Source organism: Antedon mediterranea, chromosome 7, assembly GCF_964355755.1.
Source record: "Antedon mediterranea chromosome 7, ecAntMedi1.1, whole genome shotgun sequence".
Taxonomy (NCBI): domain Eukaryota; kingdom Metazoa; phylum Echinodermata; class Crinoidea; order Comatulida; family Antedonidae; genus Antedon; species Antedon mediterranea.
This window is the reverse complement of record NC_092676.1, coordinates 20915072-20937831: the sequence shown is the minus strand read 5'-3', so window position 1 is coordinate 20937831 and position 22760 is coordinate 20915072. Positions and strand designations below refer to the sequence as shown.

General features: G+C 31.2%; 1 protein-coding gene across 1 annotated transcript; it reads left to right on the top strand.

Annotated features, from left to right (window-relative positions):
- The first annotated feature begins 2195 nt into the window (after nt 1–2195).
- On the top strand, nt 2196–5933 carry LOC140054607 (SAM pointed domain-containing Ets transcription factor-like). The gene is made up of 7 exons (XM_072099665.1): nt 2196–2325; nt 2564–2640; nt 3429–3702; nt 3836–4033; nt 4169–4303; nt 4530–4685; nt 4936–5933. The coding sequence occupies exons 2-7, from the start codon at nt 2590–2592 to the stop codon at nt 5112–5114; spliced, it is 993 nt and encodes a 330-aa protein (XP_071955766.1). The 5' UTR covers nt 2196–2325; nt 2564–2589; the 3' UTR covers nt 5115–5933.
- Nucleotides 5934–22760: the final 16827 nt, after the last annotated feature.

The following is a 22760-nucleotide window of genomic DNA, read 5'->3' as shown; positions in this document are numbered from 1 at the left end:
AGGCCTAAATGTTTAGAAAATTTACGTTATAGGGACATATAAGACTATAGAAAATGACATTCAAACACAAATCAAAGGAAGGTTATTGGGTGAAACCCAGCAAATATCTAACACCTTTCTTCCGTATAGAAAAGTTAAACCCTGATGAGAATACAGCAATACCATATAGTACGGTAACAAATTAAATCTCATTTCAACAGTATTATAATTAAGAGCGAATCATTAATTTGTAATTATATCAATGTACAATATTACAATTTCGGTTTACCAACTTAGATTGGAAATACATTACCAACAAAATCAAATGATTGTATTGTAGGGTCAAACTAGTTTTCTTCATATTGGGAGTTTTGAAAGTAGGGCCTAACTCATTTTCATCATCTTTGCGAGTTTTTAATTAGGGCCTACTGCGGGGTTTAGGCTAACTGCTTTTCTTTATCTTCACGAGTTTTTATTTGTATGGCCTAGTTGGTTTTCTTCATCTTTACGAGTTTTTAATTGTAGTGCTTAACTGGTTTTCTTCTTCATCTTCGCTAGTTTTTGATCGTAGGGCCCAATTGCTTTTCTTTATCTTCACGGTTTTTTATTTGTAGGGCCTAGTTGGTTTTCTTCATCTTCGCGAGTTTTTAATTGTAGGGCCCAACTGGTTTTCTTCACCTCCGCGAGTTTTTACTGTGGGGCCGAAGTGCTTTTCTTATTCTTCGGGAGTTTTGTAACAGTTTTATTCACAGTAATAATAATATGCAAATATGATGCAGATATGATTTCAATAACTATCTAAACACTTTATTATTAAGACTGCAAACTCTATTCTCTGAAACATGTGTGTTATTCTCGTGAGAAAATCATTTCTGGTTTGAAATTCTTCATCGTACCGTACTTTTTACCACAAACATTTTCTTGTAGTTAGACAATAACTAATTGTCTTATCTGTGGTACAATTAGTATTGGAATTAATAACCCGTCGTTGATGCGCCATCGATGATCCGTCTAAATGTTCCTGTCATGGATGATCTGACATCTCGTATCAATATTAATATTATTAGAATATGGCCACATGCTAAAGCATGTACAATATCCAATAGGTCGGTGTTGCTTTGATGTCAACAATTTCGGTAGGTTTTGTAGCAGTAAAATTTAATAGCGGAATTGGCAGAAAAATATTAAATCTTTCAAGTCCATATTCAGCCTTGGTCAATATCAGTAGGTTTTATATTACAGCATCCGACGAAGCTATGGTTCCTTTCCGAAAGGGAAGGAAATTGGTCTAAAATTGTTCCATGCAAAATTTTAAAATGTCATCAAGTGGTGGGATTTATACACAACCTGCTAATACTAGTTTTCTTCAATTTACGCATAATTTTAGCAGAATTCAATTTAGAATCTTCATTTTAAAATTACAAACATTGAAAAACATTAAATTCAAGTTAAATTTTTTAAACTAAAATTTAAATTATGAAAAAGTATCACTGTTTGAGTAATAAGAGTTTTATGTGCATGGTTTTGTTGCCTTTTTGAAAAGTAAAAGTCATGAATCATTTAAGCCAGGGTCAAACGCTGCTCGTTCACTCATGGTAGTTCACTGAACATAATATTAATGTTTAGTCTTACACTTGTTAATTTGGTGAAAGCAAGGCGCTATAGGTTTAGGCTATATCAAAATAATAACATGGCGAAATGCCAGAATACTGTTTTACAGTCTTCGCTCGAGTCGTTGACCGCGGCAATTCCTATGGAAACACCAGAAGATTCACCATTCGACAATTGGTTGAACACGTTTTCATCATGCCTAAAAGTAGATATGACGTAATGTATGTTTTCATTGGCTGATTGGACTGTGTGTGCCCGGTACATTTTCTTGTGCTGTGACGTTATTTTGCACTTTTTAAACTGAATTAAAATCAATATAGGCTAAGTAACTATAGTCAGCTTCATACTAACATTCAAATTGATTCCTACAATTAATGTTTATTTCGAACGTAAGCAGACCACGAAAACTATAAACAAACAGTAATGAATCTTAGCTTGGTAAACTTGTGCCACTGTGTTCCAAATTTAATGAATAATTCATGAATTCAGAAAAACAGTCACTGACTGAATCTCTCGATTGACGTCACATCGCGAGATCGAATTGAAATGAAGAAGGCGGGTCAATGACGTCAGCTCGCTGTAAGTCATAAAGTGGAATGCATCTTTTAATTATACCATTCACAACCAAAACTTGTAGCGGGTTAACAACAGACTAGGACTTACTGAACTTAACATTTATTTTATATTTACTAGGCTTCTTTACGCCAACGCTGGAATCTCAACAACAATCACAAAGTAAGCTATTTTGAAACTGATGTTTAGTATTCACTGACGACGTACCAGGGAAATATAACCCATCGAGGGGTCATCAACGAAACCCACGTTGTGGGTCCTGGAGAATCAGATCAATTATTTTTATAATCTTATAAAAATAATTGACTACTTATTTTATTTAATGAAATATTCATTTTAACTATACTTCATTTCATTACTTTATTTACGTATTGTTTAACAATTGGTTTTTTTTTTTCAGTTTTCAACAAACCAAACCAAGAAAAGATGGGAGAAGTTTGCCTATTAAACCCAATTTCAAGCTTTCAACAAGAACAGGTAAGACTCTTAAACATTCTTTTAATTAGAGTTCAAACATCTAAAACACTCATGTTTACAAAATTAATTTGATAATTTATATTGAGTTTTGTCCAACTCACTCAGACTACATATCATCTTAATTAAAAGTACAGAGTGTAAACACTTGAACATAAATATGGTACCACTATTCGTTGATGGTACTTATCGTTGAGAATAACAACACGGCATGTATTCGAGTAGCTCAGGGAGAAACCGGGACTTCCCCTTTCTGTCAATACCTGAACACATCTGACCAATCACAGGCACGACTGATGACTCACTGCTTATATGTGAGGTCACGATATATTATTAATTTTCAACATACGATTAAAGACCATTACTTAACTTTCTTGTTAAATCTATCATTATAAAGAAAAATATTTAGCGTGATAATGATAAGGCTGGATTATGGTGATGATTAACTTTACAGTTAGCGCGATTTTCGCGCAATAATTTGTAGTTCGGTTGTTAATAAATGCAATTTGAAATATGTTTTAGTTTATATTTTGATAACGAGTGGTACTCTTGTGTTGATTTTCCATAAATCTTCGCATTGAAAACATGGTTAGTGAGCTGTATCCATTAGTCGTATGAGGAAGTGCTTAAGAACAGTAACCTTGTACACGTATAGCTTACTTCCTGTATACAGCGTTTCCTCTCTTGTAGCTTCCATTTTTAAGCAGCGATTACAGAACAAAGAACGTACTTAGATTTATTCACAAAAAAATATCTGTGTTTTCACGATTGAAATCTTTTTTTCTACTCAGGATAAGTCGTTTTTAGACATCAGTAACAACTACAACCGTAGCCAAGGATTCGTGGACTCGCCGCATATGTTTGCTCAGAATCCGTTTGCTTATGGTACTCCACAACAACAAGAATTAGATAGATCGTCAGAATCACCAGTTAGTGTTGAACAGTCGATGTTTGATAGCCCAAACTCGTACGAAAACGAAAGTATGGATCAAGTGCAGCAACTTATTGTGAAAGAAGTTATGAAAGATATCACAGTCGCCTGTCAGTATCTTAATATTCCACAAGGTAAGTTTTGATTTTTAATTCTCCAAATTTCACGACTAAAACAAGTTTGTTTTTAATGGGACTAAATATTTAATTCACTACAGAATAATACAACAATAATTAAATATTCATAAAATTGTTTTTCCTTGTATAGATCCACAGTTCTGGACACATGAACAAGTTGAGAAGTGGATCCTATGGACATTCCATCATTATGGTATGCAGCCAACGAGCATGGAGTGCTTTGCAATGAATGGGTTCCAACTGTGTATGTTAACAGACTTAAACTTCCGACAAATTGACCCAAGATGTGGTGATATTCTGTTTGCTCATCTCGACATTTGGAAAACAGGTAAATATCTCCTCTTAAACTTTTCAGATGCCAAAACAATAGAGATCAATTTTAAGAATTTAAAATCACGACGAATTTTAAATTATATTATTAACTTACAAATATTAATTACACTGTACTTTATTCCATTTCTAGCTGCCAAAATGTATCCAAGTCCACAAATGCAACAAATGCAATTTATTCAGCCAGAAATCAAACAAGAAGACACATATATGGACCATATGTTTCCACACCCAAGTGACAACACAAGTATCGGATCAAACAGTGATGGTAAGTTTCATTTTTTTTTAAGTTTCCAAGTTTTGGTACCATGTAAATTAGTAAATTCGAACTTTTTCAATAAATATATTACTACCTATCTCTAAAAAATGGAACCGGCAGTATCTCTTAGAAAAACAAATCCGATCAGTTTTATGATTTAAAAAGATGCATCATTTAGATTAGATTTTGGAATAATAATTCATCGTTGCTTAATATATTATGTTACTTCTTACAGATGAAATATCTCTTCCATCACCAACTGCTTCTGGTCCAAACACTTCCATGACTCCAAACCACAAAGGAGGAATTCACCTATGGCAGTTTCTCAAGGAACTCTTGCTTCAACCAGATTCGTACAGTTATTGCATCAGATGGCTAAACAGAGCTGAAGGTAATTTGTTTTTGATATAACATTTTTTAAATTCATATACAATACAGTCCTAGCAGAACTTAGATCTCCTTGTAATAATTTAATGATAAAATTATAAGTATCTCAGATACTTCTCCTATTAAAATTCAATTTCAAATTTACCTTGAGACCAAATCCATTCATGTCTACAGAAATACCTATCACTAACCACTTATACGGAAAAATTGAGAATATATATACTAAATGCTTGCTTTTCTTATATTTTATTCAGGAATTTTCAAAATTGAAGATTCAGTTGAGGTCGCTCGTCTCTGGGGAATGCGTAAAAACAGACCAGCAATGAACTACGACAAACTTAGCCGATCAATTCGACAATACTACAAGAAATCAATCATGAAAAAAACTGAAGTATCGCAACGACTTGTCTACCAGTTTGTTCAGCCATGCTAAAAAAATACAAAATTGATTATGGACTTGTAATATAAGACTCACAGATTATATTTTTCACATGATCAAATTTTGATCACTCGATGATTTATGTAAATTTTTGATATCAATAATCAAATTATATTTGTATATACTTGTAAATTATTTTGAAATAATCTCACACAGTATGTGTTGAGATTAATAATGTAAATAAGAAATTAAAGTTATATATTTTATGTTCAATATTTTTTTTTTGGTTATAAATTCATATATATGTATTCAAATTTTGGACATGGTCGTAGCAGACCTAAGAAAATGGCCTATTAACGCTTAGGAACACATTTGTTAGTTGTATACGTTGCTTTGCTATATTTATGCTTTGTTAAAAATGCTAAATCTTACAAGTTATGTAAGATCATTAAGAGTACAGCCAGAGGGCTGATTTGTTACGCGTTTAAGGATATAAAAAGCAACTTTAAACCGCATTTAATAACATGAATTTGTTATATTGTTTACTGATAAATTACAGTAATTACTATTTATAAACTTTTTTAAAGAATTTTAAGAAAAATGTACAAAAAGACTTTTTAGGATTCTTTATGCAAGTAAAATTCTCAGATATTTTAAGTAAGTTTAAGAGAATTAAGATTAAGTACTTTAAGGTATTGAAAAAAATGAAACATGTGTTTCGCAGATTTACAACTAAGTTGTAATGTGTATGTTCAATGAACATTTTATTGCTAATATAAAGGGTAGGCTTAAAGTTCCATTTCATGCAAATGTAGAAATATATAGCAGAATAGTGCCAAAGAAGAAGAAGACAATAAATATACAGAAACGTAATATTGCTTGTGATTTTTTTGTGATTTTTAATATGAAGTGAAAATGTGTGACATGGTTGTATGACTGCTTACTGTTAAATTGTGTTTTATCATCCAATGGGCTCAGAAGAGACTTCACACAATATAAGATTGATGGAGAGACCTACATTCAGCAGTGAAATGAAATAGGCCAACAACTATCCAGTAAAATCAATACCAATATACAGCAATCACACCTGCAACATAATATTGCGAAAAACAGTGGTTTTCCATTTAAAAAAATAAGACTTTACTGCTAGTTTGCTTGGTGCGCTGATTCCTTTGTAGCCCCAATGAAACTACTGTATGTATTGGAATTGACACGCATATCAAGCGTCATGTATCCAAAATGTGCAACAACAAAAGGTGAAACATAGAATGCACTAAAAACACAAATACGCCCTGGTTACAATTATAATAATAAAACAGATTATATGTTCTGTATTACGCGATTACCACAAAATGTTTTGAACAATTTTTCTATAATGCGGTTATACAAACAGACACAAACAGTATTTTCTACCAATTCTTAAAAGCTTACAAAAAAGCTATGTTCATTATGTCTAACCATAATATACCAATTGTAAATCTGGCATGAAACTTTGGTACGATACTAGGAAATACAAAATACTATTATAATATATATTTCTTTTGAACGCACTGTACTTAAGAAAATGAAACCATAACTTAGACAGGGGTATCACACGATAAAAATCCTGTCTAGGTATTGTACACTGTTTCATTTTCAAAATAAAAAGCAACATGATCATCACTGGGTACACATGATTCAAACTAACCAAAAAACCATTGAATACATGTGATTTTAAGTTCAATAAAAACAGAAATTATATTTTCCCAAGAATTTTGTATCCTTTAAATGTTAGTACAGTTAATAATATAACAAGAACTATTTTAATACTTTTTGAACTAAAGGAATTTAAATTTTGCTTTCTTTAAAATGTTTTTATATTTATTTTTTAGCATAAGGCCTACAGTTCATAATATAACGATAACTATTTTAATACTTTTACTCATTTAATTTTGTTCCAAATATTCAAATGATACAAAAGTCTAATAAATGTTAGCATGAGTCTAAACTAAGCTGTTAAGTGACTTTAACAGTCCAATACAATAGATCCAATAGAAACATAAGCCTTGGTATACAACAGTTCTACAAAATAGTGTTAATGGTCAGATTTAAAGGCAAACATTTACAAAACAACCATCACTGAAATCTAGTAGTAACTGAAGAGGGGCTAATATGCTGCTAAACACTATTTGTTATTGTACATGGATTAGTGTACACCTGAGAAAAAAGAAAAGTGACTTTGCAAGTTTTTATTGCTTGTGTATTCTATCTGAGGTGTGGATGAAGGTCATACATAAATCCACATAACCTTGTTTCCTAGATCTTTTACTAGAAAAGAAACAATTCAAAAGTGTGTTGCAAGGCAAAAAATTATGTCAAGACCACTACTAATTGGAACATATGTCAATCAAAATTAATCCATAAATTCATTCCATTTCAGAATGTTATGTTTATAGCTTTAAAAATCTAGATAAAGCTGAATAAAATTATATATAAAAAATCTGTGGAAAGAATATTACAATGTTTAGAAAACCAAACACTGAGGTTTAAGATTTTGAATTTGAACAGCTAATGTGAATTTTTAAAACAATAGACAAAAACATACATTGTATAATTTCATTTAAACTTTTTTACTGTATTGTATTTAACATTGGATAACAAACAATTTGTCAGGGGTTTTCAAAATGAATTGGATTGCAGCTAATATTATTTTTTAATTTTTTTTTTATTTAAAATTAATTAGTAACGTATTAACAAAAATTGAAATATAAAATTCAATCCGGACACATAAAAAATTGTGGTAAAAATTGGTAAGCAAACTCCTAATTTATTCACCTTTATTTTCATGACGCACCACAAAGCTGCCAAGTCAAAAAGTCATTCTATGCATGCTCATATGTTTCTGACCATTCAAAGAATGACTGTTAGACTCAATAGCAATAGTCGCTTAGTATATCATCAATATGAAAGAATAACAGCAACTATTGGTATGGTTGTAATTTCAATTGAATATTAATTAGGGTAGTCACAACAATGTGTCTGTCTGCTAAATAACTGATTATAAAATCATTCCTAATTTCACTTTTGATTTTTATCCAAGTTATTACATATTATATCAGAAAGAAACAGATTGCTCAATGTTATATTAGTATGATTTGAGTATTCAGTTCTATTATACCATACACAAGTACTGTATACACATTATTGTAATTGAGTAGTATACACAATTTACACTGAAACCGGCTTTGTTAAATGTATAGTACTAAAGCGGCATAAGCCTAGTATTTCCATTATGCATTGTTAATTCAGAAAACCTTGGGCGGTAGATCACGTAAAATATATAGGTTCGGTTCATATTTAAATTTTACCTACGAAGAAAAAAAAAACAATATATTTCTCAACTGTAACAAATCAAATTAATAATGCTCTTATAGATTATATAGCAGTAACTTAAACTTAACTTAATTTGTCTATGGTTGATGGGCCTACCCTTGCTATATGGGTCTGTTGTTGCTATGTATCCTCACTAAGTTGGGTTACCTTACCAAAATAATAATAGTAATATTCTAAAAAAAATAAATGCGACAACCATACTCCATAGGAGATAGCCATGGAAGGCACAAATAAGTGTAGAATTAGTGTAGAAGCCAAACAAATCAGACAAATTAAAAAGTTGAATTATTTACTATTAACTGTTGTCTGGAAGTACGACATCAGTAAACAATTTTTCAAATCACTTGGAAAGTAATCAATGTTAGTGTACTTTATATAATTGATTGTCATGGAAATATACCTTTCATTGGAGTACCGCAATTGGACTATTGCGTTGCAAATATTAAGAAACTTAAGGAATACACTCGGTCAAAGTACTTGCAACAGGTTGACAAATAAAATCAAAACATACGCGATGAGAGAAGATAAATTTCCTACTGTTTCGAAATTAAAATTAATTGTGCATTGTTATTTAGTACAAATTTACATTAAATAAATTAAACCAAATAATGATAAAATTTTATGAAGTAATAAGAGGATAACAATGTGTTGAAATGACAAACTAAATGGTGTAATGTAATTTAGCACAAAATTTACATAAATATTAAAAATATCATTAAAAAAATTAAGCAATATATCATAAATACTTATTTATTATTTATTATGACCTAGGCCTAGATATTACCAATGTGCTTGATTAACTAGTCCACAACTTACGAGTTCAAATGACAAATTGTAATCAGGGATGCAGAGTAACAAAAGGCATCTTGTCGCAGTGATCTATGATTTTTATTGAAAAATAATTTAAGAGGATTTACTGTATAATTGTTTAATCTTATTGAGTGGTAAATAGTTGATTTTTTAAGTATTAAATACAGGCATTTTAACCCTAATTATAAAGTGGGAGGGCTTTTAATTAAGAAATACTGTAGTGGGTCACCTTATATCACACAACATAATGTGACACAAAATTAAGCACTGGTAGTGTTTTTGTTGAGATGTAGGATAAAGGATAGGTGAGACTTCTCTTAGGCCAAACTCAGAAAATAGCCAAGACCAAAACCAAAATAGCCATGTAAAAGTCCCGACTGACGGGACAGTCGATTATATACCATATAAGGAGTGGCTCCCTGAACGAGGAACTATAGAAGATGGCAGCTTATCACATTGGAAAGTATAAAGAATCAGTATATACTGTAGATTAGCATCTTGAGTTATATACAATACACATTTGCAGTAAATGGTTTAAAATTTGTATACGGTAGTACAAAATACAAATAGTCTCTATGAATGAATGAATGAAATTTATATTTATACTGAGTAACCTCTTCAGTCAAAGACTGGTCTCCCAGAGGGCCCAGTTGGTGATCAGTGGCTGTGATGTACTAATACACCGGGGTAACCCCCTACTCGTCTCGAAAGATGTACTAGGTTCTTTAAAGTGCACACGAGCTAGATGTGTACACTGGACCTACGGTTTATAGTCCTTATCCGAGAAGACTCGTTCTACCACCAGAACCATGGAGTGAGTGAGCCTCGAACCCCTGCCGATGTTATGGCTACGTAATTACGGTTCCACTGTCTTAACCGCTCGGCCACTCACTCATTACGCTCACTCACAGCTATGCGCTGTTTAACACAAGTTTAAAAAGAAAGAAAATGTTATTGTTAAATAAACCAGGAAAAAGCCTAATAAACCAAACAAATTGACCCAAGACAACTGAAAAAAAAAGTTCGAAAACGTATAGTATCAGAAAGGAATAATAACAGTTGGTAATACCAATGAGGTGACAAAGTGAAAACATCACATTAATATGTTTTAATTGTTAAAGCATTTGACCAACTGCAAATGATAGACAAAAATAACTCCTACATAATGATATCAAACCATCTGTTATGATCTGATTTTTGGTTGTGTGACTCTCAATTAATAAAGAAAAATATCATATAAATAAATAAGAATTAAATTAATGCATATTAGAAAGATATGCAAAATTCTTATGAGAAATGTTGGTGGTGTGGCACGCCTTATGGCGACAGTGGTCCTTTGACCTCTTTTGCCACTCCTTGGCACACTCAAGGTTTATGTATTGTTTTAATGTTGCTAAAATTAATAAAACTAGATGGTACGTTCGCTTCGCTCGCGTACCATCTAGGTCGTTCCCACAGATGGTTCTCGAATACACAGTAATTTCAGCGTAACAAAACTGGCGATTTCAAATGTACGTACCGCAGGACTATAGGCCTATACATTGTCGTTTACAGAAACAAATAAATAGACACGATGATTTATGTAGTCAACTAAAATTAGCACCCTGGGAATTACTTCCGAAGGAGAAACTTATCACAAAATGAGTCCAAGTTTTTGATTTGGACTCATTTAAAGAAACCCAATTTGTGTTTTGTATGTAACATTAGGGTTGAGGGATGGGAAAGCGGATAGGTACAAAGAGGAACAATTTTTAAATATATTCTTTATCCACTCAGTAACGAAATATTTTTTTCATGTTTTATAGGCCTATAAATAATATACCTCTAAATACAGTAAAACATTTGCGATTTAATACTTTTTTTATTTTATTTATTTATTTATTTCTTTTAAATATTCATTGTACACTAATTTTCCCCGTGTATGGCAAGAGATTCCTAATTATATTAGAGAACATTCTTTATTTAGTTTAGTTAAAACTGTCACTGTCATAATCGATTGAAATATTAAAGTACCATGTCACGATACACCACTACGACGTTTATATTTGGTAATTATTAATTAATACAAACGTTGAGAAAGAACTGTCAGTATAAAGTTTATTTGTATATAATAATGTGTTTATATATCTAACAGTAGAGCCTATCCACAATCTCACAAGTTTATTCTCAAAGGGCCCATATATTTACCTACCGTATGTGTTAAACCAAGGGCTCATAAATTTACCTACAGTACTTGTGTTAAACCAAACTCTGGCAGACTGAGAGATTGGGATGTTCCATTCATCGCAAATCAATAGATTTGTATAATCGTATATTAAATCTATCAAAATAGTATTTTTTAAAGAAAATCGGCCTGTCTTCAACATTATGATGGTGTACTCTAGCTGTTCAACCGGTTTTCAGCTATTAAAAACAATTATCGTAGGAGGAGATAGGAAAATGCGAAGCCTCCTCGCATTTTTGTGGCGGGTATTTTTCAAGACGGACATCCATTATACAGTGTATACCACGATCGGAAAACACCCCTATTTGGGGCAAATCTTAGAACCTAAATTCGTTTTAATCGTCAATAACTAATTATCTAACTAAATTTAATTAGTAAACAGGGTTACATCAGGTGGTTAAAATCAGTACCGAAAGTACGAACCAACTTTATATACCATCGAGTAAAAATTATAGAAGTAAGGCGCGATTTACCGAATTTTGCCCTTACGTAAATTTATATATAGATAAATAAATAATAAATAAAATAACACGATTTCCACATCGTGAACTTCAACAGAATCAAAGCTCAATGTGGCTACATTGGTCAAATATAATTACGCTACAGATATACAGCGGTCACAAGAGAACATGTTCTGATGGCATCACTTCTATGTCACATTCAACATCTAGTTTTAAAACTCTGTCTACTAGTTTGACAAAAAAATGTGTGATGTATCCATATATGGGGATGATGATGTTGTATCACCACCATATTTGGGCATATCACTACCATATTTGGGAACACGAAATAAGGCCAAATATGCAAATATGGTAGTGATACAACATCATTATGGCCGTTTATGGCCGTATATGGGCACATCACACAGTTTTTTGTCAGATAAAATTTGATATTGTAGACAGAGCTTTATAGACCACTGGGTTCACTAATAAATATGATAGTTTATATAATATAATTTTTTTTGTAACTCAGAAAAACTGAGAAACTTTATGATTATGATTAATATATTTTAAACTTTATAAATAGTTTGACAAATAGAATCAGAACCTATTTTTGGAGTTTGTTTTCCACTAAAACGCTGGACCTCCAGACAGCCAATTTTTGGGCATGGATTATGCAATCCGATGCCCCTTTCCGCTATCTTTAAGCATGCTTGATTAGTTGATTAGGTTTGAGGACATTTGTATGTTCACAGTAGGCCTAGTAGATCATCTGCTAGTAGCATTCACTGCGGCAATTTTTAGTATATTATCATAGTTCCTACAGTATGTCTATAGACTTCTCCACCAACACCCTCACCATTAATAATAATTATAATATAAGATTCAACCAAAGAAAGTACTGTTTATGACCCGGTAAAAAGATCACGGAAAAGGAAACAATAGAACTGGTTAATAAACACTTGCGGCTATTATACATTGGTGTGGCAAGAAGCCAACCAAACGTAAGGTTCAAAAGTCTTTTTTGTTATTAATTTAATAATTGTTTAAAAAAAAACCTGTTAGGATATATGTATTTGTTGAATTATGGTATTGTCATTAAATGTTGTGGAAAACAAACATCACAAATACACAATTTCAAATATTTAAAACAACAATAATAGTTAAATGTAAATTGAGTAACATCTCAAAAATATACAGTAATATAGTGTATAATCATTTGGTGCCTACCACTACAAATGGGAGTGACTACAATTATTTTTTTTAATTATTAATTATCAAAAATAGGATATGAAATTTGAACAATAACTTTGTTTAAAACATATGAAAGGAAATGGTAAAATAAATTGGTGTTGAATAATGTTGATGTTTTGTTTATGTAAATTGTAAAAATATTGCACAATACTTTTTTACACGGTCGATTGATGTTAGTAACAGCATGTGGTCAACCAATGTTGCCCAACCAACCAACCAATATTATCTGCCTACATTGTTTTAAATGGGCAATATACTTTCACTTACTTATTCATTGAAACAATATACCACATTGACAAAATATATATTGCGGTTATTATATATTTACTTTAATTTAAATCCACAACCAATTGCACTATGGATTGGGCAAAATACTCACTGTCCATCTGCATACCCACTGTCCATCTGCATACCTAATCCCCAGTATCAGTTCTGTAAAGTTTCTTTTCAATTGATCACATGGTTTTAATGCCATTGATATATAGTTTATATGAGAAATTTCTAATAAATGTTGCATGATATTTGGAAACTGTTTATATATCAATGTTTAGGGGCTGAACTTTATAATTAGTTTTAAATATTGTTTAGCCCTTCCCTTGATGTATTATGTTTTATTTATGTTACAATGTTTATACTTTATATTTGTGGGTAAATAAAAGAAAGAAAGAGGTTAGTGGGACAGGTAGTGTGTGGTGAAACAGTAATAGCCATCTTACTGCTGATATTATTTTAATGAATAGGGCAATGTACTTAAAATATTACACATGATGAAACAATACTTACAAAACAACAAGTTAATATTACTGTGCATTGCATGTATACTTGAACAGTCTCCAGTCACAGTTGGAAATAATACTATCGCTATACAATTCATGGTTTGTACAGGGCATCCTACTTTTTGGAGCAGTGTGAGACTACTAATTTAAACCCAATCATGACATCTTACCAGTTGGAAGTTTGTTGGAAAAAATGATATTTTCAGAAGTACAGATAATTATGATTCACTTTATATATAATTGAATAAACGAATACACATACAGTTTATTTATATTGAATAATAATTATATCATGATAAATAAGGGTGGCACTGCAGTGTTAGTGGTTAACATGTTTGCTTGGTGACCCCAAGTTCATGAGTTCAAATCCTTGCCTAATCAAAATATATTTAATATTTCTCATGGCCAAAAATTACTGAGAAAACACCTCCAAAACAGTAGAGTTTGAAGGTACCTATATAAGTTACGTTACATTATTAATGCAAGACATTTTTCTCTCGACTAACGAAACACAAGCTTCCCCGACGGGCCCTGGTATCCAACTGGCGCCACCCTGTCTTATCCAGTAATTGGAATTGAACGCTGTTGGGTATATGAATACAAAAAAATAAAACATTTTTAAAACTTTTGTGTATCATTATTATTAGTATTAGTTATTGTATTTTATTTAAGGTGTGGGACTTACTGTGCTAACCTCTATTTCTATTTTAATCCATGCAAATAAATGGTTTTATCTCTTAATTTCTAGGACAAGAATTCTAATCTTTATTGGAATATGAAATTGCAAAATTGAGATTAACCTTGTCAATATAGATCAATTGAATTGTTAATCACCAGATAAAATTTAATGAACTGCACTCATCAACTAATCTTATTCTCTGAATAAGCTTTTTAGTAGCAATAAATTAGCTTTACCATAAAACACAGAAACATACTATAACCTAAGGGATACTATATTATTAATTATTCTATTTCGTAGGTTTAATATTATTCCATGACCGCATTTTCAGGACTCGTTAATACACTCAGAAAACAGAAATTCATACGGAACATTCTTAAGCATCAGAAATGAGGCCACCATAACATGGTGTGAAACATGAATACATTACGAATTTAAGGTCCGCAATAATTAAATCGTTTGGCAATGACATCAGTGGCACGATTTTAAAAGCCATGACCACTTTTTTGGGGCACACCAACTCCAAGGGGACACCTCTATACAGTACTTTCATGTAAAACGTAAAAGGAGAAATACAGTATTATACACCACACCAAACCGCTATACAGGGGACACCCTATTAATACTGTCACTTTTTTGGGTATTCCAAAGTGTCTCCTTAAATGGAGATTGTACCTACTGCATATCTGTGAACCTATTGAAATAAACCTAAAACTTTAAATAATCTTTTTGAATCAAACAAAAATTGTGCAGCAAAACAATGAAATGGTATCAAAATAGTTATTTACGGATATCAAAATAAGTTTAATTTGTTAAAAAAAATAAATAAAAAAATTATTTCGATCAATCATTTAATGCAAAAATAACCATCAGTGTAATTTAATTAAAGACTTCATTGGTAAATTTAAATACGACCAAAAAATGTGTATACTAAAATAATTTTTAGCTATAACACCAAAAGAAAACAGATGGGAATTTTCTAATAAAAAACATATAATTGAAAAGAAAGATTAGCTTAGGCCTTGTAGTAACCAGTAATAGACAATGTATCTATTATTAAAGATTTCTACTAGATGTCCATACCCTCTTGACATAAACCACTCCAACATCTGAATTGGAAAGACCTTAAAAGAAGTGTTGATAGCCTGTCCTATTGAAACCACTCCTTTCATTTTCTTGTATGTTGATTTGTAATCATTACATTGTATATCTTTTGATGAGGCCTTGTATGAAATATGTTACTCTGGTGCAGTATGTCTTTTAAAGCAAATGATTCAGTAGTACATCATGTATTTGAGTCCAAAAACAAGTAAATTACAACCAATTTGGCACTATATACACCTTTAAATTGGATTTATCAAATATATTACACTGATTGGTAAATTGTTGATAAAATATAGGTGAATCCCGTGGAAGCAAAATACAATAGAACATTTGGTTAAGTTCAGCACTTTTAATTTTTAGGCTCTGGGACCCACTATTTCAAAATAATGGTTCCTCTAATGTACATACCCTTCCCAATTTGCATTATGATTATGTGACATATTTAATATCTCGTAATATAAAATTAGAAACAGGACCAATATTCGTGGGGTCGATCGAGTAAGTTGGCAGCCGAAGTTGAAAAAAAGTTTTAAAATTACATAAAAACACTGAGTTTAAAAGAAAAAACATTGTAAAGATGACAATTGCTAAAATCTGATATAAAAAACTAAATTATTCCACAGTTATTAACATTTTGTTAAAAAGCTATTATAAATAATATATAAAGTACTCTTATGTTAAAGAGGGCAAGCATCTGACCAGGACAAATAGTTTAATAAACAATGATACAAATGCCATAACTTCATTATACACTTTTTAGTTGATCACAATTTTCCAATACAGTAACACCACTGTACACCACTATTCCATTGTTCATATGTAAATTAGCAGTTAGACTAATTAAGTGTATCATAAAATGACATAACAATTACAATCAAATGTTTAAATTATGTTTTCAATAATAACTACAAACAACTGTGTACGTGGTACAAAACAACCTTGATTAAATCCTACAAACACATTATCATCATTCAAACACATGTTAAACAAATAATGTTAATCCATATAGGCCTAACGTTTTTTTAAAAATTATTTATTTAGCTTTGAAGTTTTAGACTTGAGGGCAGGCACAATTTTAGACCTAATACATGTTTTTATGTACTGAATAGTAGTAAAAATCAATGATACAGTACTATGTAGCAAAGTACATATTATTTACCTCCGCCAAGAAGGTACTGTATATGTAGTAGCTTGTGTCTGTTTGTTTGTTTGTTTGTTAGCAGGATTACCTACAAAATTACTGCAACTTCAAGATCTTTCTTTGAAAATATAGATAGATATGTGGTCAAGGACCATTCCATTAAATGTTAGAGGCAATCTGGACCAGGGTCCCAATTCTGGACCACTTTTTAGTATTTTAACTTGCTAGTGTTGAAAGAGAATTTTCAAAATACATTTTTTTTTTCAGATGAAATCTTATGTAGGAGAATTTTACAGTAGGCGGAGGTATGCACTCACAGACAAACATAAAGCCTTATTGTTTACCGGGAACTGAGGGTACGAGGATTAGGCGCATGTTTTAAAATTTCAACCCATGAAGGCAACCCAACGACACAAACAGGTCTCAAACTCGTGCTTTCACAAGTTTGACACCTCATTGTTCTCGTCTGTCAGCATTTTGCACGGTATTTCATTGCATAGGTGAACTGTTCAGGCCTACAGTCACATTATTTGGTTCACAAAATAAATACATTTTAAAAAGTTAATGTATTTTTTCTTTATGTATATTTTATAGTAGACAAATACAACCCACTAAATATTATGATTGGGTATGACAATGTCATGTCCAGCGGTAATATGATTTAGATGTAGGCTAGGCACAAATTACAATATATACAAAAATGAAATTACTGAATTCATTCAAAATTATAACACTGACCTTGTATGGCTTGTTGACAACTAAGCGCAAGTATTGTACCGTTACAATTGCCATTCCTAAAGAAATCAAAACAACTTTAATTTGATTGTGAAAAAAAGATTTAGAGTTTTGTTTGTTGTGCAGGAATTTATTCATCTTCACAATTCTGTTTTGTTAACATAGAATTTTGTTATTTTTGTTTACTGATTTCATTTTGGTTCACAGAATCGAAACAAACACAATTGTATCATAAAATGACCAAAAGTTCAAAAGTGTTTATGCTGTCTGGTTCACTGAAAAAAAAAACAAGGAAAGTAGGTTGAGGGGGAGGGAATGGTTTTAATAATATTTATTCAACATGCTATCAAGAACAATCTTGCCAGGAGCAAGCAATAGGCATATGCCTGAACAGAATTAACTTCTCTTGTGGTTGAATTAGTCAACTGTTTATAGCATATACTAATTTATACTAAAAAATAAAAAATAAGTGTGTAACATGGTATACTACATAGATCTTGAGTACACCAGAAGTTAAGTCAACTGATATTAAGTATCCGTCAATGATGGTCATGTGTCTTCAGAAGAAGATGGCTAAAAGTACAGTAACAGTGATTAACAATATAAATTTGAAACATGGATATAACTGTTTACAATTGTTGAGTTTTCAGTAATGAAAGTAATATTATTAAACTCTTATAATGATTCATGGTATAATATTTATCATGCAATCCTAATAAATGCTCGATGAGTTGTCACATGATAAATCTTGGCCTATAATCAAAGCATTTTTCGCAAATAACGAGAACCAATCGTTCTAAAAGTTATTCGGTTTAATCCATCGCCTTCTGTAATGAGCATGCATAAATACATAAAATAAACCATTGTGTTTTGCCAACAATTTGGCAAGAGTCTGTAAAATACACGAACAAGCCGATCTTTATAAATGATCTGTAATTCAGACTACTTTAATTGACCCAGATAAATAATGACAAATCACCGTAACTGGCAAGCTAGGATTGGGATATTACAATTCCAATATATTTTTTCCACGAACAACAATCAAAACATTTCTCGCTTAATCTCACTGGATTGATACTTTAAATGTGTTTTATGTAGTTTAAATTATATTATATTTTTTATGAATTAAATTAATGACTTTGATCATTATTTTGATGGATTTAGTTTATGTTTTTACATATTTTACCTATTAAATCTCAGTGAAATATGTAAAATATTGATGAGAACACAGCGGATTATTTATCTCAACAACTCTAATAGCCATTAGTACAATTAACGGGTAAAACTAGACATCTTTATGTATGATAATAAAACCATTGAATAACTTTACTTTTTATAAATTACTACTTGGCTTCTTTCTAAAGATGGCATGTTTGTTTTCCAAGTGTTGAATTGCAAAGATGAAGAATAGTGTCTCCTATATAATACCTTACTTTAAGATTTGTTGTAATTACATAAATTATGTATAAAGTTGTGTTACGAATACCAACTTTACCTCTACATTGAGTTCAAATAACATTAGTTTCTGTTTGAACTATTTTTTATAAATTATTTTTATCTTTTAACGATTCAATTTTATTTCTAGTTAATTTGCATTAGTTGTTCATTTTAATAAATAATAATAATAAAACTATATACTGTACATTAAAAACACATTTTATTATATATAATATATAAACCCGGTAAAGCCTCTATTCCCCTTGTTTTTATGATGGGAAAGTGTCCCCTTAAGTGGTGTCTCCTTAATAGCGATGTCCCCCTGAAGGTGCCCAAAAGGAATGGGGTACTGTATATCTATTATTCCAAATTTGGGAAAGACAGAAACAAAAATAATATATCATTGTATCAGGACTTGTTGACATCCAATTTACATACGTAGATAAAAATGTTTATATCATTATAAAAGAGTTAATACAACAAAACAGAAAAATGAAAGTGTTATTGTGATAAACAGATTATAATATAATATTATTGTGCCATTTTCAAATTCTTTTATGGTTAACTGAATAACTGTGGTAACCAGGAACATTTGTTTTAAAGAGTGCCACCAACGTGTTCACGTCACTGCCAAGCGCTGGATTATAAACTTGCGTGTGGAGAAAGAAATTAAACTACAGACAAAAAACAGTGTTAAAAATTAAATGTTAAATTAAAATATATATTATTATTATTATTAATATAGTAAATAGTATGAGATATTAATGTTGGATAAGAAAATTGCATAGTTTTGAGTTCCCATCCTGTAATTGGCCAGTAAACTACTACTTGTCGGATGTGAAACATCACAAGTTCTAGACCTTAATATAAAAGTGTTGGCCTTAGACATGATGTTTCAATACTTGCCCATTCAATTAAAGCTCATTAACTGCTAATCATAACAAGTAGGATAAAATTATAACAATCTCAGAGATCTTCTATTTAATAATTCACGGCCAATTTGTGGTGTTGTCTGTTGAAGGCAAAATCACACCAGTTAGTCTCTTGAATTAAGTAGCATAAAAAATGTAGAAGTTTCCATAGATGGACATACTAAATGCCACAGACAAAAGAGTCCTTAAGCTTTCAAGTGCAACTTCAGCATGTAAATTCAATGCTTATAGAAGTGTTAATCATGCAATCTACAACCAGAAAACACCATGATCAAACCCTTTTCTCAATGATTTTTTCCATTGATAAATCTTTTTAACTTCTTTTTGATAAAATTGTGTCTACTATACTAACACAGGTCTGTTTTAAAAGAATAGGATGAAAAATGGAGGGGAGATAGAGGAGGAACGAAAGAGGAGGGTAAAGAGGATGTCGCAACATATGAGGGAGAGAAAGAGGGTATGAAGAGTGGAAAAAGTGGTAAAAAGTGAAGGGAAAAAGAGGAGAAGAGGAGTAAAGAAGAAGAAGTGAAAGAGGAAGGAGGAAAATGGTAAGGAAAAGAGGAGGGTAAAGGGAAGAGAATGGGTGCAAAAGGAAAGGGGTGGAGCACAGGAAATTAAATGTTTTGCACATTCTTGGACTTTATTGAGGACAATTGTCCTTATTAGGCCGACTTTAAACCTACTTTATAGGGAACAAGGAAAATTGTTTGTAGTGGCACTGTAGTGTGGCAGTCAAAATGTTTGCTTACCAATCCTTGGGTCCTTGTTCAAATCATGATTTAGCACCAAGATGTTTCTCTTTTTCTTCATCACTAAAATGATGCCACGCCTAAACTTTATATCAGACCTATTTTTACCATTGTGTGATTGGCTAGTCATGTATCCTATAATCACTATCAGTACCAGCAATACATTGATTACTGTTACAGTAACCTAATTAATTTTACAAGCAAATAGCATAGGAGGTATTAATAAATACTCAGTACCCGTAACATTGTTAATTACATTCAACTACTTTAACATTCAAATTATTTCAAAGAATTCATGTATATTCTAGCAGTCAATTTTAGAATTTAAATATAAACAAAATCAACACATTTGTTAATTGTCTGATTATTGTTAAAATTGACTAAATACTTTATAGATTTTTAAATTTGTCAAATTAACGAATTATAGATACAGTAGACGATCTTCGTTTGTTGAATTCATTTTTCTTAAATTATTAAACATGCATCGACCTTCATCTTCTCTTTTCTTAAACTTACTTAATCTGATCTACTTAAATTTCCAAGTATTATCATACAAAATTTAACAAACAATTAATAAGAAATATATTCTATTTTAGGTATCCTTAAGCACTCAATTTAAAACTACCTGCAAAATCAAAGATATCACTGTTTAGTGATACTCCCAATAATTATATTAAGACAATAAGTTTATTGTGGGTATTATTATTTACAGTTTAAATATTGATACAGTAGAACCTATTAAAAGGACACCTTCTTCAGGACCAAAATAATTGTCCCATTAATAAGACTGTCCTCTATATTCATTCATTATGTGTTTTAATTTAAAAGAATATGATTTACACACAAATATCAACCATGTAATATTTAGTTTAGAAAAGTCAACTCTTCAGGTGTGTTTATTAGAATGTTACATGTGCAACAATATCCATAAGTGAGAAGCCAGATTATTTGGACAAAAATAATTAAAAACAGGCTTTCAAATATTGTTCAATCAATATTGTTTTCCTTTTTACTGGTTACATCTTTAAGACCAGTTATTCCTTATGAGGTACATTTGTCAATATGCCAATGTCCTCCTTACAATTACTGTCGATTCCATTAAAAGATAACAAATGTAATGAGATTGTGATTGATCCAAAGTAATCTGTACACTAATAAATCACTGTAACTTCACAACAAATCTGTATTTATCCAGGTTTAATAATACTGTATTTCATTATATTTTCAAATAAATCTTCGGTGAAACATAATACTTCAATAAAACCAGGGGTTCTCAACATTTTTCTACCATGGGCCAGATTTTAATTTACTTGCGGGCCAGATAGAGAACATAGCTCATGGCGTAATAGTTATCAGCGCTCTTTGGCTATAACCCCAAATCTTAAGGGGCCTCAGAGCAAAAGCAGCCCAATGCAACCCAGCATCGGAGGGCCAATAAAGAGTGCTAAACCAGGGGCCTTTTCCATTCCAACATGTTACACCACTATGGGTGTAACATGTTACTGGGACCATGGAGCGAATCCCTGAAATCTCATAGGCTTTCAGGATTTTAAAATCACTTTCTGACTTTGTGTCACTCTTGAATTGATGGGTCATATGAAATGCACCTAAAAGATGCAAGAGCCACCTGTTGAGATTCCCTGAATTAAACTTACAGATGCATCACTTTAAAGATAACATCAAGTGATGTATGTCAACAATCAATCAATTCTAATTTTGGTAACAAAATCAATTTTTTTGCTGGAAATTGTCAATCTGATTAATTTATCCACAGTCCTTGTAATTAGAAAAAAATCTATACCTATAATCACGATATCTTTCATTCAATTTTATTTAGTGTAGTATTAAAGAAGTTAATTAGTATTTTAAATTTCCGCCCAAAGTGAAAGCGCACTATTATCATCCGAAAAAAGTTTTATTCAAACTTCCTGTCAACCAAAATTTTTTTAAAAATTATTCAACTTGTGGTATGCAACATTAAACAAACTGCATTCATAACTATTTTTTAATATTGTCAATCATGACATTCATTAATAACTGTATTCAA